At 38.2% G+C, this 16,425-nt stretch overlaps 2 protein-coding genes across 5 annotated transcripts; both read left to right on the plus strand.

The window, feature by feature from the left end:
• The first annotated feature begins 179 nt into the window (after positions 1 to 179).
• Positions 180 to 6,729, plus strand: bend7 (BEN domain containing 7). Of its 3 annotated transcripts, none has more exons than XM_015058733.1 (10): positions 180 to 340; positions 740 to 985; positions 1,730 to 2,074; positions 2,878 to 2,994; positions 3,064 to 3,398; positions 3,696 to 3,803; positions 4,475 to 4,592; positions 4,672 to 4,733; positions 5,845 to 5,949; positions 6,322 to 6,729. In XM_015058733.1, the coding sequence occupies exons 1-10, from the start codon at positions 277 to 279 to the stop codon at positions 6,601 to 6,603; spliced, it is 1,782 nt and encodes a 593-aa protein (XP_014914219.1). In that variant the 5' UTR covers positions 180 to 276; the 3' UTR covers positions 6,604 to 6,729. The 3 variants fall into 3 exon arrangements, with proteins under 3 accessions (XP_014914219.1, XP_014914220.1, XP_014914222.1); XM_015058734.1 differs by having other exon boundaries at positions 908 to 985; XM_015058736.1 differs by having other exon boundaries at positions 4,672 to 4,785; positions 6,322 to 6,414.
• A 2,102-nt stretch (positions 6,730 to 8,831) lies between these two features.
• On the plus strand, positions 8,832 to 16,120 carry sephs1 (selenophosphate synthetase 1). 2 transcript variants are annotated; one of them, XM_015058727.1, is made up of 10 exons: positions 8,832 to 8,939; positions 11,118 to 11,240; positions 11,354 to 11,450; positions 11,821 to 11,924; positions 12,268 to 12,375; positions 12,748 to 12,902; positions 12,997 to 13,087; positions 13,181 to 13,280; positions 13,685 to 13,897; positions 14,867 to 16,120. In XM_015058727.1, the coding sequence occupies exons 2-10, from the start codon at positions 11,145 to 11,147 to the stop codon at positions 15,079 to 15,081; spliced, it is 1,179 nt and encodes a 392-aa protein (XP_014914213.1). In that variant the 5' UTR covers positions 8,832 to 8,939; positions 11,118 to 11,144; the 3' UTR covers positions 15,082 to 16,120. The 2 variants fall into 2 exon arrangements, with proteins under 2 accessions (XP_014914213.1, XP_014914214.1); XM_015058728.1 differs by lacking the exon at positions 8,832 to 8,939 and adding an exon at positions 9,129 to 9,894.
• Positions 16,121 to 16,425: the final 305 nt, after the last annotated feature.

Consider the following 16,425-nt stretch of genomic DNA (forward strand, 5'->3'; position numbering starts at 1 on the left):
AAAGGGATATGCGACGAATTTTTAATATTAAAGTCATTAATGTATTTACATGGCGAAAGGGAAAGAGCAGCGTCATGCTGGGAAAGGAGATCACGTTCAACAACAGCGTTTTCGGGATAAATTTAAGTCCAAAACGGCGAGAATCATCCGATGTCAATATCCACAGCGCAGCCTTTTTTTTTTGCGCCGAGTGCGTCCTATAGGCTGGAGGCACTGATTTGGCGTTGTAGTGAGAGATTTTCCCATTGTTCGACTTTCTGAATTATTCTCTTGAAGATGGAGTTTGGGGAAAGGAAGAGGAGAAGAAAGTCGCAAAGCTTCAAACTGGTCACGGATGAAGGTAGGCTGCGAGACGCGCTCCTGTGCCGTGTGTCTGGCTGTTTGTCTGGCGCCGGGTGCCAAGCACAGACCATCCGCAGACAAAAGCGACGGCCACGACATTGCATCAGATCTGTCGATCGATTTTTGCACACATCCGACCGTGAAGATGTAACCATTAGAGCAGAAGCAAAAATAATGAAAAAAAAAAGGGTGGTGAGGGAGGAGGGGGGGGGTGCAATATGACATTTGTCTTCGTTTAAATAAATTATCAGTAATTACATAGACGGAGCAAGAAATATGTAATCATCTGTTGCGCATTAGTATTCTGATAACTACAGCCGAAACTGCTCACTTTTTTTTGGCTGAGGATGGAAGTTCCAGAACACCTCGATGGAGAACGACTTTATGCTACCCACAGGTGGTGATTCCTGCATGGGATGGGAGGAGGGAGTGTTCTGCTCCTCACACTCCATCAATCTGCAAAGCTTCGTTGACTCAATTAAGCTACAGTCCCATTTTTCCCTTCGTTTTTTTTTTTTTTTTTTTTTTTTTTTTTTTTACCGACACTCTTTTCTGTCATATCTAGATTTCGGCTCTTCATATGGGATAAATTCCAGCTGCAGAGATGCCAATGGTGAGAGTAGGGATGCTGCCGCGCCTCAAGGTTCGGATCATTTCAAAGATGTTTTTAGATTGTGTGGTACTTGGAAAACCTAAAAAGTATGAAATGTGATTGCATCATTTAAGTATGAAAAAATAAAAAGGGAGAGTGGAAAATATAAAGAAAATGGCAATATGCAGTTGTCTTGCATCACTGCACAATTTTGCTGCTTTTATTAGCTTGCAATCAGCCTGTGTTCAGGTCAGTTTTTAACTTACTCGTTTTTTTTTTTTGTTTTTTTTTCTATTATTATTAAAGTTATTAAAGGCTGTGCTTTAATAACTAAATACATCAGGGAAAACCAGAAATTGGCATTCATCAGAAAAATCCTGATTGGTACATTAGCCTCTAAATCCTTTAACTGAGTTAAATTGGACCAAAAGTTATATTTTAGTAAAAATGCCAAGCAAAGAACTGAAATTTTTACTTATTAGAATATGTATGGAATTACTGACCAAAAATAAAATTTTTAAAGGAGCTGTATTAAGTATATGACAATCAGAGTTTCCTCAATAAAAAAAAAGTTTAATTACCCTTTATCTCAGTGTTTTGTTGTTCCATGATTTATGAAAATATTAAACCCAAACTTGGAGAATGTTTTGCGACAAAGAAACCATTTTCTTATCAAAACAAACAGGACAAAACAGATTATGGAACAGTATAGAATTTTGAAGTTGAACATCCGTGTGAAACCTTGCTGCGGCAGGTACCACAAACTATATTCACCCTCATGTCATCTTTGTGTAGTCTGGATGGGCGACGGGAGCATGGAAATCAAGAAACAGATCACTGGAATGATGAGGCTCCTGGGTGACAAGACTGGCAGAGGCTATCAGCGTTTGGGTGTCGAGCAGAACAGCTCAACAAAAAATCCCCAGGAAAGTCAACTGAACTGCATGCACTCACCTCCAGTTTTACCTGTTGTGTCAGAAGACCAAAGCTGGAGCTCTCCAGGAGACCCAGAGCCTCCACCCTCATCCAAATCAACGTCGCTCCCTAATGGTCAAGCCTGCAGCCAGTACAGTACCCGCTCCAGAGGACTCAGGACTGTCAGCATCACAAAGGATTTAATAAAACCCAGTGAAACAAAAGGTTTGGAGTCAGGCAATTTCTAAAGAGGAAGAAAAAAAAAATCAATGAACATGTGATGCTTTAAAAAAAAAAACATCCAAACCCCTTTAACTTTTTTACATTCATCATCTCAGTAAAACCTCAAACTTGAATGCATCATATTGGTATTTGTGTGACAGAATAATACTAAGTAACTCATAATTGTGACGTGGAAAGACAATAGTCTTTTAATGGATTTTCTTTTTTTTTTTTTTTAATAGATAAAAGTTTATAAACCGAGTCTATACTAGCACCAGCTATTGTTGCATTTGCATCTGCATGTTTTATAAAGTCTTTATAACAATAATGCAAAAATTACAGTCAGATTAACTCTGTGTAGTATTTAGGGGACTTCTGGAGGACGTTGTATACCAGACTATCTGAATACAAACACAGTGCAAATTATTCATATGTTTAATTTATTAAAAAACAAATTAAGCCAAAGTGGTGGTATCGGGTAGTTGACCAGGGCTGCATTAGAAAGTGGTGTGCACTAACACCATAATAAAGTTATTGTTTACATTATTTATCTACCTTTCACCTCACAATTATGCACTACTTTCAAATTCCAAATCTGTGATTGTGATGTGACAAAAGTAGAAAAGTTGAAGAGGCATGTAGAGGTTTTAAAACAATGCAAAAGAAACAGGGACTTCAAGATCTTGTAGAAATGGAAATTATTCCCTTTTAAATGTTTGTTGTTACAGATGTATAGAAACATACTTTGTTAAGGCATGAAAGTAAGTGAACAATAACAAATGTGAGCACTCCTGACTTTCCAACAGATGAGCTCCGTCCTGCTGTGCCAGAAATCCCCTGCTGCATGTGTAACTGTAAAGGAACCTTGCAGGCGATATTGCACGAGCTCCGTGCAATGAGGAGGCTGATGCAGACTCAGAAAGGTCAGCAGAACATGTGCATATCACTGAAACTGAGACAATGAAACCATAACGTGCTATTTCTTCTTTTAGGAACATTTGAAAGGCGGGAACACACTAAATCATCATGCCAGCCTCACGTCAGCCTTAGTTCTTCTCCACGCCGCATCTCTCAGAAGAGAAGACCTATGTATAAGGTGACTCCACTGAGTCTCTGTGGAACCGGAAGAACGGCTCTTTTTTCTCCAGGGGGTTCGACTCTGAAAACTTCACCCCGGGAAGATGCAAAGCAAAAGGAATGTGAGAAACTCGACTCATCTCTGATCTCCTGTGATGTTTCTGAGCCACCATCTAGGAATGATCAGATAGCAGACTCTGGCACACACGGTCCTCTTCTGAAAGCACTCGGTGGACATCAGGCATTAGAGGTAATACTTGCACTTAGCAACAGGTGATTGTATGAGTTTGCCGTTCTAAATTTGTTGCTGTCCTTTATTTCATGCAGCCTAACATTAAAGCCTCATTTAAAAAAAAAAAAAGCTGTTTAAAAGCTACAGGTATAGAAAATTCATTGTAATGTTTTCTTCTGTGGAACACCATGAGGGTACTTGTTGATTTCTTACGTTTTGCAATACCATCCCCATGTTGTTATTAAGATATTTCCGTGATATTTCAGTTATAGCTATATTCAATGTATTTATATTTTGTTGTTGACTCTGTCACAGTCTGACGTTCGCCTTGCGGAGGATTATGATGTGTTTATCTCAAAGGCCCAGCTAGACTCCATTTTGGTCAACTATACACGCTCTGGCAGCCTCCTGTTTCGTAAGCTGGTATGTATCCATAGTTTTTAAGATTAACAGTAATACCTTAATATTAGGAAATGGTTTGTACTGTAACATGCCTTTTATGACTGATGACAACCTCACACCACAATATTTTGTTAAGTGTTTCAATCATAAAAATAACTTGCTTAAGATAACTTGCCTTATTTTTCAGCAAAAAACAATGTTTTGGTTACAAAAGCTGTTTGTCAAATGCAAAAAGAGTTTTTCTGCAGAAACTTTAGCTGCTAAAGTATTTTTAAAAGCAATATGTTTAGAGTAACGGTACAATTTTTAGCCAGTGACCCATGACATCCAATTTAATGAACATTTTTGTGTATGAACAATTTCAGTCTTATCCTAGAATAAAATCAATTTAAAAAAAATAACTATTTTATTACTGCATAATTGTTAGAAATATTTGTACTGGCGAATCATCATAGAAGTACTGGCAGGTTATTTCATAAGGACCCTACATTTCTAGCTGACAGTTGGTCATTTAGGTTTAAAGATTTGTTTTTTGTGAGCTTACACAGAACAGTGCGTAGCAGTGGCTTACATAAAAACATACTATTAATCAACAGCCATGCTGACCACTAAATAATGTAAAAAAAAATCTGCTATGATAAAGTATTCGATTTTGAATTTGAATATTCGTTTAAGCTGTACTGTGTTTTTAGGTGTGTGCCTTCTTTGACGATGCTACTTTAGCTAATTCTCTGCCAAATGGTAAAAGGAAGCGAGGGCTCAACGACAACCGTAAGGGCTTGGACCAGAACATTGTGGGTGCTATTAAAGGTGAAGGACAAATACATACAAAAGGAGTTACTGTAAAAAGCACAATATGTTTCTACATTTTTGTGTAATTTGTGTCCAGTGTTTACAGAGAAATACTGCACTGAACACAGAATAGAGAAGTTGCCTGGACCACGAGACTGGGTACAGATCCTTCAAGATCAGATCAAACTTGCCAGAAGAAGGCTGAAACGAGGTTTTCTCTCATTAATCTTTTTTTTTTGAATGCAAATAAACTGTAAATGGCCTGTACCTGTAGAGCAATGGATCGAATCCTGAGGACCCTAAAGCGTTTTACGTTACATTCAGTCACCCATTCGTGCACACACTTAGCTTGCCACCGATATAGCATGAAAAAGTATTTGTCCTCATTTTCTTCTTTCAGGTAGACAGAGTATTTCCAAATAAGAGTGTTTAATGAAAAAAGGTCCAAAAGCTTACAAAAGCAGAGGAAGAAACATAGAGAGAAAAATTTGAAAGGAAGTGGTAGCATGGGAGTACAGCAGAATTTTCTGTACAAGATTAAAGAAACACATGGGACCAAATCTGCTGGAGAGGTGGTTAGTGACATGGGAACTGAATTAATTAGCCAATAAATAACTGAAGACTTAGTGAGAGTAAAATCCCAAAATAATAATGCCTCAAAATCAAAATTAGAATCCTAACACAACGACCAATGAATCGCAACAGTTTATGGTCATTCCGTGTCATCACTTTTGAAGAAAAAACTGTAAAAGCCTCAATTTGGTTATTTTGAGCTATTCAGATGTGAACTTGCTTCTGTGCTTAGTATGACTGTACTGCTGCATAAATGCATGTCTGCTACAGCAGATTCAAGATTTTCTGGTAGACCAGTGAATTCATTACCACAAGTCATCCAGATCGATCAAGATAGTTTAGCTTTCATAGGGCCACTACAAATTTTGACTGTCAGTTTGATTTTATTTTCTGTAAGGCTATTAGTTTTACACCAACTCTTACAGAACCAAATCCTTTCCATTGTCTCAGCAGTCTACAGATCTTCAAGATGTTTTTGGAAAGCTTGATCATCTGAAACATTTCAGTAGTCAAAAAGGCAAAAATCAGAAGTATAGTCAAAGTCAAAATAGTTTTTCATTGTACTGTTCACTACACAAAAATGTATATTTATGTACTGAAATTATATTTTGGTAATACTTCAAGAAAAATATTTATGGCACACTCCCAATATTCAAGTGAAGGCAAAGTATAATCGCTTTTGCTCTTGTCTCATCAGATGCTGCAGATGCTGAGGAAAACTCAAATGAACCATCTACAAGTACTAACCTCACATGAATCTGCCCGCAACTGCCTGGCTTTCACACACACACATTTACAGCAGGTGATGATGTCACTGATTTAATCTATTTTGTACCTGTAAATGTTACAATTACATAATTTGTTTGCTCAGACACATTATGAGCAAGCAACAGCTTTAACTTGATCTCATTTACTGTCATAACACATCCACAAATTACTATGCCTGGTCTCCTTCGTTAACTTACAAGTCTTTGCTATGTTCCTTCTGTGACATTTGACATTTTCATGCAGCTTTCTAAAATGTCAGCTAATTATGTTCCCAATAAGCACAATATTCCCTCTATATTGTACCCATAGCTTTCCTAGTTTCAGAACTGCTGCTCATGGTTACACAGATTTCTTTTTCAGAAATATTATAAAGCATATTGATTTGTTTTTTGTCTTTTCTCTACAGGGTTTCATTTTTAACAGGTTTGAAAGTGATGAGCAGAAATTGTTAAACAAGACTGATTTCATCAGCTGCCACTATTGCCTGGCAGCAGATCAGTTTATCTTTAATATTTCTCTGGCTTTATTCATTTGTCACCCTCCGTCTTTCCTTTATATCAGTGATCAACAATTTGAATTGCACAACAAAAGGTCACAGAGTGTTCAAAATAATTATCTGCTATCAATAAATCACACATTTTACTGTACATATGTGCCTGCTGGAGTTTACATCAGGGCACAGACTTAAACCACCAGGATCTGGGATACTGAGTCATTATACGGAAGAGGTAAAGAAAACTGAAAAATGACCTGCAGTTAAAAATGAAAAACACTTTCATCTGCTTTTATGATGGTACTAAAAGGGATAAGACCTGAAAAATACAAAGTACGTATAAAATATGATACATTTATTGTCCAGAGACTTAATCTTTTAAGATGTTCTCTATTGTGAATTGTGCTTTTTAAGTGACCAATACTTCAGTGGGTGTAATGTGCAGTGCATCATCCACCTTGTTTAGAAAACATAGTATTTAAATGTGATGTATTTTTAGTACATTTTTGGAATTGAAAATAGACTGATGGGGCTTTATCTGAATAAATGAATAAAGATGTCAAGGTCCGTCTATGTTTTTATTGTTACTGAAACCTTAACAAATGGTTATCAAAGCATATCTTTTCAATATTGTCAAAACATAAGTAGTTTTCCTTTAAATAGATTTCACTCTACATAAGACTGTTACCACTGTATCCACCGATAAATACATTTTCCAAAATTAATTTATTTTCTTTAATTAAGGTGATCAGCATGCTTCAAATTACACATGGGAAAGAGGACTTTAATTTCCTCAGTTAAGACGTGAACCCCACCAAATTCCATGAAGAACCATCAGGAGGATTGAAATTTTTAAATACTGCATACAACTAACTAATAATCATATATTATACGTCAGGCTTTCTCAGAATGTGTGTACGGACCAAGAATTTTTGCGCATAAAGCAAATCATGGTTTACTTCATCCGAGGAAGCTGTGTTGGACCATGGAAGAGGCTTACAGCACATCACCACTTACAGGAACAAATCTCCCTCCACTTTAACTATCGTCTGGCTGATTACTATAATAGCTTCTACTGCAGGTTAGAAAGACAGTCATTAATAAATCTCACATCTCACCCACAGAAAAGAACAACATGTAGCCACCACTGCTCCCTCCTTAAAACATGCATTTATGGTCGTTCTGACAGGGTGGCCAAGAAACTGAGAGGCCAGTGTTAAGTCAGAAGGAGCAGCAGAGGTCTGTTAACTGACTGAGCTATTATTACCAGTAAACAGGGAAAATCAGGTCTTTATGGAAGCGTGAAGTAATAATAATAATAATAATAATAATAATAATAATAATAATAATAATTGCTGTTTAAAGTTATCCACAAGTGAAGTAAGGTAAAAGCAGTCATGATAGTTGCTCTAGTGACAAGAGTTCAAAATTGAATTTTGTAGGCCTACATTCAAAATGCTGTCTGTCTGTTATGGAAATTTAATACTGCATATAACCTTCAGCAGACCCACATGATAAACCATTTGGCACCAAAATGCTACAGAGCTTTGTTTTGTTTATGGGAGTGTGTTGGGGGTGCCAAACAGGCTGGGACCACCTCTAACGACAACAGCTCTAAACATACAGCGATAGCTACAACTACATGAGTTACATGAAAGTGTATTGATGTTAGAATAATCAGCCAAAGGTCAGACCTAACTCGAACTAAGATTTCTGCTGTTAGACTTGACAGTTGATGTTCACGGCCACTCACCATCCAATCTCACTGACCTTGAGCTAATTTGCAAAAAATCGGCAGATATTACAGTCTCTAGATGTACAAAACCAGGTGGAGACAAACTGAAAAAGACATAATTGTTTTTAAAAGTTAGTTCTACAAAGCATTAACTATTTGCAAAATAACTTGAAAACTTTATACATTTTCCTAATTTTGACAGGTATGCATTACTTGTTATTGTTATTTTTAATAAAATCCACATAAATATATTGAAGTGTGTTGAAATGTCATGGTTATTAATACTATTAAAAGGCACCGTTTATTAAAATTTAATCAAACCTATTCTTCATATATTCAAAAAAAAAGTATGACATTTTTGTCTATCAACCTTTCTTTTGTTATTTAATTTGACGTTTATAAGAAAATGTTTTGTTGGATGTAAAAGGAGGGAAAACACAAATTAAAGGTACACTCCATTGTAACAATTTTGTTGGCAGACTTTTGGAATCATTAAAGGGGATGTTGAAGAAGCCACCGTGCAAACAGAGGACCCTTTGTTATCTGGTTAGTTTCCACGTTAAATTAGGCGCATGTTTTTACATAATAGCACCAGCACAAATTGCTTATAAATAATCGTATTTACTTTGCATTTACTTTTAAATAATAATGATTATTTTGTCCTCTGTACAATAGTTAAAAGACAATAATTTATGATTTCTAGTCAGGCTTTCTAAGAGGTCGCCTAAATGTAGCCCTGGTGCGTTCTGTTGCAGTCCCCGCTCTTGTGTCAGGATCCACCGCTAACCCGAAGCTGGTAAGGATAAACTGCTCAGACCAATTAAAGGGGAAATGTTGTAAGAATCTAATCCAGTTTAGCTCCTAAACTTGCTCATAGGCTGATTCTGTACACCTGTATTGTACAGTCTCATTACGGTGTTTGCATTAGCAGCACGTTTAGCGATTTAGTGCTAATACTAACTCTGATGTTGCACACATCGCATGGCGAGGGAGAGGAAAGGGTTAATTTTTTCCGCCGCCGACATTTTTGTTAGGCGCCCTGCCGCAACTTTTTAACTTGCAAGTGCAAGCAGCCGGGGTTATGGTTCTACACTGTAAATCAGGGTTAAATAGAAACGTGCACAATGTTTGCGCTCAGTGGCAGTACGGCTAGCATATCGGGTCTCCAGGGGCTCTTTGTTGCAGATAGCAGCCTCAGCTCATTGCCGCATGCAAGGATCGGCTAGCCACAGCTAGCAGAAAATCTAAGCTGCATTTTCAGCTAAACAAACGTTGGGAGTGGAGTTAGTTGTCTCTGCAGATTGATTTGTCTTAAAGTCTGGCTGTCGTGTGTCTTACATTACAGTAACCAGACGTTTTACACTGGACATTACTGATATTGTCAGCCAGTTCCTCAGGGGTTGAATGAAAATGGAATCATTTTATGCATTGTGGTTCCCTTCAGCAACTCCAATTGGCACAATAAACTGCGAATATGCTAGATGGCACAGTTATAATCACGGTATATACACGTTTATTGCTTTTAGTTCTTTTGATAGGATACGAACTAAATATTCAGTTCTCATTGATGTGGTGATGCTTGGCTTTGATACTTGCTTAACAATTTTGAAATTAAAAAAGTTTTTATAGATTGACTCCATCTGACAAAACAGGTAAAAAATGCAGGTTAATGTATTGAAATAAAAACCTCTCAACGTTAAATTAGAGCAGGGGAATGGAGAGCAGGTAGTGGAAACCACATGAATCCTGAGGTGAGAAGATAACATTCCTTTGTTGTTGTTTATGTAAATTGACACAAATTTGACCTTTGTGAAACATATGAGTGCTGTTCTGAGTTATTCACTTAGTGGTTTATTATTATTTTCAGTATGTATTGGACAAATATCTGGAAAATTCCTTAACTCATACAAAAGTATATAAATCACAGTGAAACATGCTCTCTCAATCTGGACATACAGTATGTGTTTGTCTTAGTCAATTGCAGTTTTAATATTTCATTTTGAAGAATGTGACCATTACAGATGGTAAGCTTATATATTTTTTAATCGTGTTATTTTAAAGACAGTTAGAAAAGTCAAATGGCCACTTTATCAGGTACATTTTGCTAGTATGTGGTTGGGCTCCTTTTGCATTCAGAACTGCCTCAACTTGTTATTGCATAGATTCAAAAAGTTGTCAAATATTTCTCAAGAGATTTTGGGTCAAAGTGACTTGGTAGCATCAAATAAGTTGCATATCAGGTGGTTGCGTATCCATGATGTAAATCTCTCATTCCGACACTGTCAGTGATAATCTATTGTACAAAGTACTGGAGTACAGTGAAGTTCCTACCATGTTCCAAGAAGCCAGTTTGAAATGATTTGAGTTTTTTTGACATTATGACATAGATGTAATTTTATTAGTTGGACACACTGGGATCATAAATGGATAGACATGGTGAGCTATAATACTGAGGAAGGTTTCTATGGGGCCCCTTTACGCCTCAGTTTCCTGTTCTCAGCTAACATAAGTAACATCTGGCTTGGTCTTCTTTTGTTTCAAGGTTTGACACGTTATGCGTTTGAAGGTAATATTCTGCGTGCCTTGGTTGCAATGAGTTATTGTTTGATCTACTGTTGCCTTTCTACCGTCTCAAACCAGTCTGATCCCCTTTTTCCTTTTTCTGATGCTCAAAAAAAAGGAATAACTTCCACATTACATTCAGAAGCGTAATGTGTTGAGTTGCTGGTATGTTGCTGACCTATTCTTGTATGTTAGTGAGCAATTCCACATGTGTACCTAATAAAGTGGCCGGTGAGTGTATGTAAAGGTCTAGGATTAATTTGCTTTTTTTGATCAACCTTGTGTTATTTCTAACATGTGCAAAATAAGTCTCTTTTGTAATGCAGCCTCTTTGAGTCCCTTCTAGTTTTTCTTGTGTAGGTGTGTATAGGTGTTTTACATCATTCCTTCTTTTTCTCGGTCTGTTTTTCAGTGGTGAGGATCCGGAGCTCCATCAGAAATGTCTGTGAGGGAGTCTTTTAACCCCGAAAGCTATGAGCTGGACAAGAACTTCAGGCTCACACGCTTCGCTGAGCTGAAGGGGACAGGCTGCAAGGTTGGTTGTCCAAATCAAAATCTGATGTTTTTTTCTGACTGAAAATGTTTACTAAAGGTATCTGAAAAAAAAAAAAAAAAAAATGTTGTCGCTGTTTTTTCCACTGATCTTAGGTCCCTCAAGAGGTTTTACAGAAGTTGCTCGAGGCCTTACAGGAGAACCACTATCAAGAAGATGAACAGTTCTTGGGGGCAGTTATGCCTCGATTAGGTAATAATTACCTTATTTTACTGCCGTGGTAGCAGACATGCTAAAGTCTTGCCAGCTTGAATGAATGAGAGTTCAAACTGAGGCCTTGTCATGTGTCTGACCTAAGTTATTAACTTGCGCTCATGTTCGACACTCCTACAGTTGCACTGATAGCTTCAGCTTGTTCTTTGTGCAACTTTGATTCTACAAAAATGCTTAATCAGCTGAGAGTGCTGACCTTTATTTAAAGCTAAACTGACTGCATTACACCTCATTTTATAAGTGAAATGAATTTGCTTGTACTGCTGAGAAAAGTAGGTTTTGTTTTGCAATTACATGTCATTACTATTTGCACTTTTACTCTTTGCTAAGATTTCTGTTTGTTTTAAAGGAATAGGCATGGACACATGTGTGATCCCTCTCAGACATGGTGGACTTTCTCTTGTTCAGACAACAGATTACATCTATCCTATTGTTGACGACCCCTACATGATGGTAACGGTTCTCCCTTTTACTTGAGTTTCTCTAGTTGTTAATGCTGGGTTTCTATCTACACTTAAAAATATTCCTGTTTCCAGACTTTCTCCCCTATTCTATTGTCTTAAGGTCGTATTGGTTCGCCCACGCATAAATCTGTTCTGATTATTGATGAAGAAATATCTGCCACAAATTCACATCGAGCTTTTGTATTTATGAATTGTGATATGAACAACGTATGGCATGAACAATTTGTGAATGTGAAACATGACAAAATATAAACAAAACAAAAAAGGTGTGAATCCTTCTGTCTCCGTGCCGCACAAACAGCTTCTGTGGTTAATTTGTTTCTGCTTTGTAGGGAAGAATTGCTTGTGCCAATGTTCTAAGTGACCTGTACGCCATGGGAGTGACGGAGTGTGACAACATGTTGATGCTTCTGGGAGTCAGCAACAAGATGTCAGAAAAAGTGAGAAGGTTTTTTTTTTTTTTCATTTGGTGAGACAGTATAGCTAATCAAGAAACAAACAAAAAAACAACAATTAGTTGTTTTTGTAAATCGGTTCAAGCGGTTTGTTCTTCTGAGAAGTTCTAGCTATGTGATGGTGGTAACACTTGCTTTTTTTTTTTTTTTTTTTTTTTTTTTACATCAGACATAAAAAAATTAATAATATCCTGACTCCAGGAGTCAGGGAAGTTGCAAAAGATCGCATAGCATACAATTTCAGTGCTATCACTCTGATTCTTTTAGGGGGATAATTTGATGGAACTGGGAGATTTGAAGCATCCATTCTTCCTGCGTTTCTTTTACACTTGCTCATATATGCGAGTGTGTTTGCAGGAAAGAGACAAAGTCATGCCACTGATCATCCAGGGATTCAAGGACGCTTCAGAGGAGGCCGGCACGTCTGTCACAGGGGGACAAACGGTGGTCAACCCCTGGGTGGTAATGGGAGGAGTCGCTACGACAGTGTGTCAGCCCAATGAGTTCATCATGTAGGAATAACTTCCTGTTATATGTACACTCCCTCTGACTTTTCAGTCTCTGTTAGAAGAAAAAATGCCATGACAATGTCTGGTGTCTTTCAAGGCCTGATAACGCAGTGCCTGGGGACGTGTTGGTGTTGACCAAACCATTAGGGACTCAAGTGGCTGTCGCAGTGCACCAGTGGCTAGACATTGTAAGTCTTTCTGATATATATATATTTTTTGTCTTGGGATACCTTCTGCTATTTCATGACAAACCTTTCCTATTTGCTTTCTTCAACATTTAGCCTGAGAAGTGGAACAAAATCAAGCTGGTGGTAACCCAGGAAGACGTAGAGTTGGCCTACCACGAAGCTATGCTGAACATGGCCCGGCTCAACCGTACAGGTAAACCCATCATTCACGCATGATGCGTTTGAAATGTTGTGTGAGCAGATTGCTGCTCACTGATTGGCCAAGGGGAGAGGGAAAAATGTGAAGGTTTTTACTGAGGTAGCGCAAGGAAAGGTTAATAAAACTCTAGAGCGACTGTAATGATATTTAGAACCACAATGGAAGGAGCAGGTAAAATTAAAGTATAATTTTGCATTTTAAGTTTCTGAATTACACACTGGCGGCACACTGCAATTAATATCCACCTGTAGAGTGGCGCACTGCAGACCTTCAGCTGTCAGCTTTTCGATGGAAACACAGCAGGTTCGGTGTGGAGCAGAGCGAGGTTGAAGCCGAGCAGATTCAGGGTAAAAGGGACAAATGATTCATCTGAACTTCCTCTCTGTCCTCCTTTGTAGCTGCTGGCCTCATGCACACCTTCAACGCACACGCAGCCACCGACATCACAGGGTTCGGCATCCTCGGCCACGCTCAGACGCTGGCACGGCAGCAGCGGAGCGAGGTGTCCTTCGTCATCCACAACCTCCCAGTGCTCGCCAAGATGGCCGCCGTGTCCAAAGCCTGCGGGAACATGTTTGGACTCATGCACGGCACCTGCCCTGAAACATCAGGTCTGTGTTGATGTGGTTCTGACATCAACAACCATAGCTCTATAAAATCCTGCCAATAATGTGTGTTTATATGGAGTTGGATGGAGTAAGCAAAGTTTTGGTAAGAAAGTCCTGAGTTTTGATCAAACAGGATGGAGTCTATAGTAAACAGACATGATGAAATAATCTCGCTGCACTCTTACGAAACTAGGATAATAAAAACTGTTTTATTTGTGTAGCCATAAGGCCCTTCATCAACACACAATATTTTGAGGAAATTGCTTTTAACTTGTTGGCATCGTCAGGTTTCTGTTTACAAATGAATGTGGTATTTAAAAAAAAATGAAAAGCACAAATGGGGAAAAAGCTTGAGTGTTCAAACTTCATTGTATACCATTTTCTAAAGTGTTAAAACTTTAAATTCCTGAAATTTAAACAGCCGAATTTGTCTGTTGTAAGAAAGGCAAATTGTATCTGTCATCTTCCAGCCTGCTGGCCACCTGTGCATAGCAACAGGTGTGGGAGGGGCAGCTCTGTTTTAATTTATGCTCCACAGAACATGAAAACAATGTGACGTCACTAAAAGAACTTCATATTACAGTTTTTTTTTTTAAGTTTATATTGCTCCTCTTTAGAAGTTTTAAAAATCTTAATATACACGATGACAGTAAAATGAACCGTTTCTGATGGAGTTGTTTGTCTGATTTTGCATTTACTGCATTTACTATAGCTGGTCATGTTTTAAAAACTTCAGTAGATGCTGTAGTGCTGCTTTCTGCAGCCTTCTCTTTGCTCTCATTATAACCTAACGTTATAATGGTGTTGGGATACACATCACTAGATTTGTTTTGCTCTGTTTTTTAACACCTTTCCTATGATAAGTGTTTGCCAGAATATGTTGCAAACAACAGAGTACATCTCACAGACTTGTACTCTGAGAGATGCGCACAAGAAACAAACTGACCGATTCCGTGTTCTTTCCATTCGAAGGAGGCCTGCTCATCTGTTTGCCCCGGGAGCAGGCGGCCCGCTTCTGCGCCGAGATCAAATCTCCAAAATACGGAGAGGGTCACCAAGCCTGGATCATCGGGATCGTAGAGAAAGGAAACCGCACCGCCCGCATCATCGACAAGCCACGAATCATCGAGGTGGCACCGCAAGCAGCCACGCAGAATGTCAACCCAACACCCGGCGCGACCTCTTAATCCTCGACTTGTTGCCTCATCGACCGGAACCCCCGAAACCTCTGTTGAGAGTTTTTTTAGACATATAAACTACAAAACCATCGTAGAGTGTTGACAAATTTACACAAGATAGTAAAATAAAAACACACAACAAAGACTGGGTTGGCGTGCATCAACGTGGAAACAGCCCCACACAGCGGCCTCTCAAGGGTATGGCGCCACCCAGTGGACTCAAGCTGCAGCTTCCCCTTGAAAAGAAATTGGCAAGAACTAGGACATACTCATAATCCCTTTGCTCTGTTTGGCTGTATTGTTTAACGTGCTTGATTGGCTGGCAGCTTCTGACGGGAGAGTGGTAATGAAGACAATAATCTGTTGATTCATTTTGAATCTTTGAAAGTCTGGAGTCCGTTGCCTCTTTTTGTCTCTTAAAGCTGCTCTCATCAAACAAGCACACTGCGTTTTGGTGTTTTTGTTTCGCTTTGTACAGTTTAAAGGCCTAGTTTTAGTTCATTGATCTTCCTGATGCCTCAAAACACACAACCTGGTCAGAATGACTTTTTTTTTTCTTTATTACTTTTGTATCGTCCCCACATATGCTAATAAATACTCAAATAGAAGATGGTTGATTTCTGCTACTTGGGAGCTGCACCCATGCGATTGAAACAAATCAATCTGTTTTAGTTTTAGCTGCACCGTTGTGCTTTCTTCATATGTTAAAGATTATTTTTTTAAGACGTTAAGAAGAAATTCTTCATTCCAAATGTAGCATCATAATTACAGGAATATGATGTAGTTTTCCATTGTAAACTTAAAGAAAATATCTCCCAAAAAACTGAGTGTGTTGGGTCATCCACCTCATGAACTCGAACGGTTTATTTTTGGCGTCTGCATGGTACGTTGACGACGCCAGGTGATGTGATAAAATCAATGAAGCCTCCCGCCGGTTGAAGTTTTTCTTTCTTCTATAGATGAAAATAATCTGGATGACATCGAAAAATGTTAGAAACAAGATGTAATCTCTACCCCACCCCTTACAATAAATGTTTTATAAAACGTTGCTCTTCTGTGTTTTTTAAATTTCAGGTAAAAAAAAAAAAAAAAAAGTAGGATTTGCTGTTTTTAAAGAGGTAAATTATGACTGTCGGTGGGGAAGAGACGGGGAAAAAATTGGTATTGCATCACTTTTAATTTAACCTCACAAACGAGGGTTACCTCACAAACGAACATAATACGAGGGTTAATTAGCTTAGATCAACTTTGTTGTCAGTAAAGGGCTTTGCTTTCCAGACAGTAAAAACAAATACAGATAAATGCATAAAAATATTTTCAATAGGACACCACATACCATCACAGTTTGATTGG

This window comes from Poecilia latipinna, unplaced genomic scaffold (assembly GCF_001443285.1).
Source record: "Poecilia latipinna isolate Pla-1442-1.1 unplaced genomic scaffold, P_latipinna-1.0 Scaffold1568, whole genome shotgun sequence".
In the NCBI taxonomy this organism is placed as follows: Eukaryota; Metazoa; Chordata; class Actinopteri; order Cyprinodontiformes; family Poeciliidae; genus Poecilia; species Poecilia latipinna.

Bases quoted from the DNA above. Each gene is read 5' to 3' on its own strand.
- bend7 (XM_015058733.1), top strand. From the start codon at position 277: ATGGAGTTTGGGGAAAGGAAGAGGAGAAGAAAGTCGCAAAGCTTCAAA. The intron at 2,995-3,063 runs GTCAGCAGAACA...TTCTTCTTTTAG, and splicing joins GCTGATGCAGACTCAGAAAG to GAACATTTGAAAGGCGGGAA. The intron at 5,950-6,321 runs GTGATGATGTCA...TTTTCTCTACAG, and splicing joins CACACACACATTTACAGCAG to GGTTTCATTTTTAACAGGTT.
- sephs1 (XM_015058727.1), top strand. From the start codon at position 11,145: ATGTCTGTGAGGGAGTCTTTTAACCCCGAAAGCTATGAGCTGGACAAG. The intron at 11,451-11,820 runs GTAATAATTACC...TTTGTTTTAAAG, and splicing joins GGCAGTTATGCCTCGATTAG to GAATAGGCATGGACACATGT. The intron at 13,281-13,684 runs GTAAACCCATCA...CCTCCTTTGTAG, and splicing joins GGCCCGGCTCAACCGTACAG to CTGCTGGCCTCATGCACACC.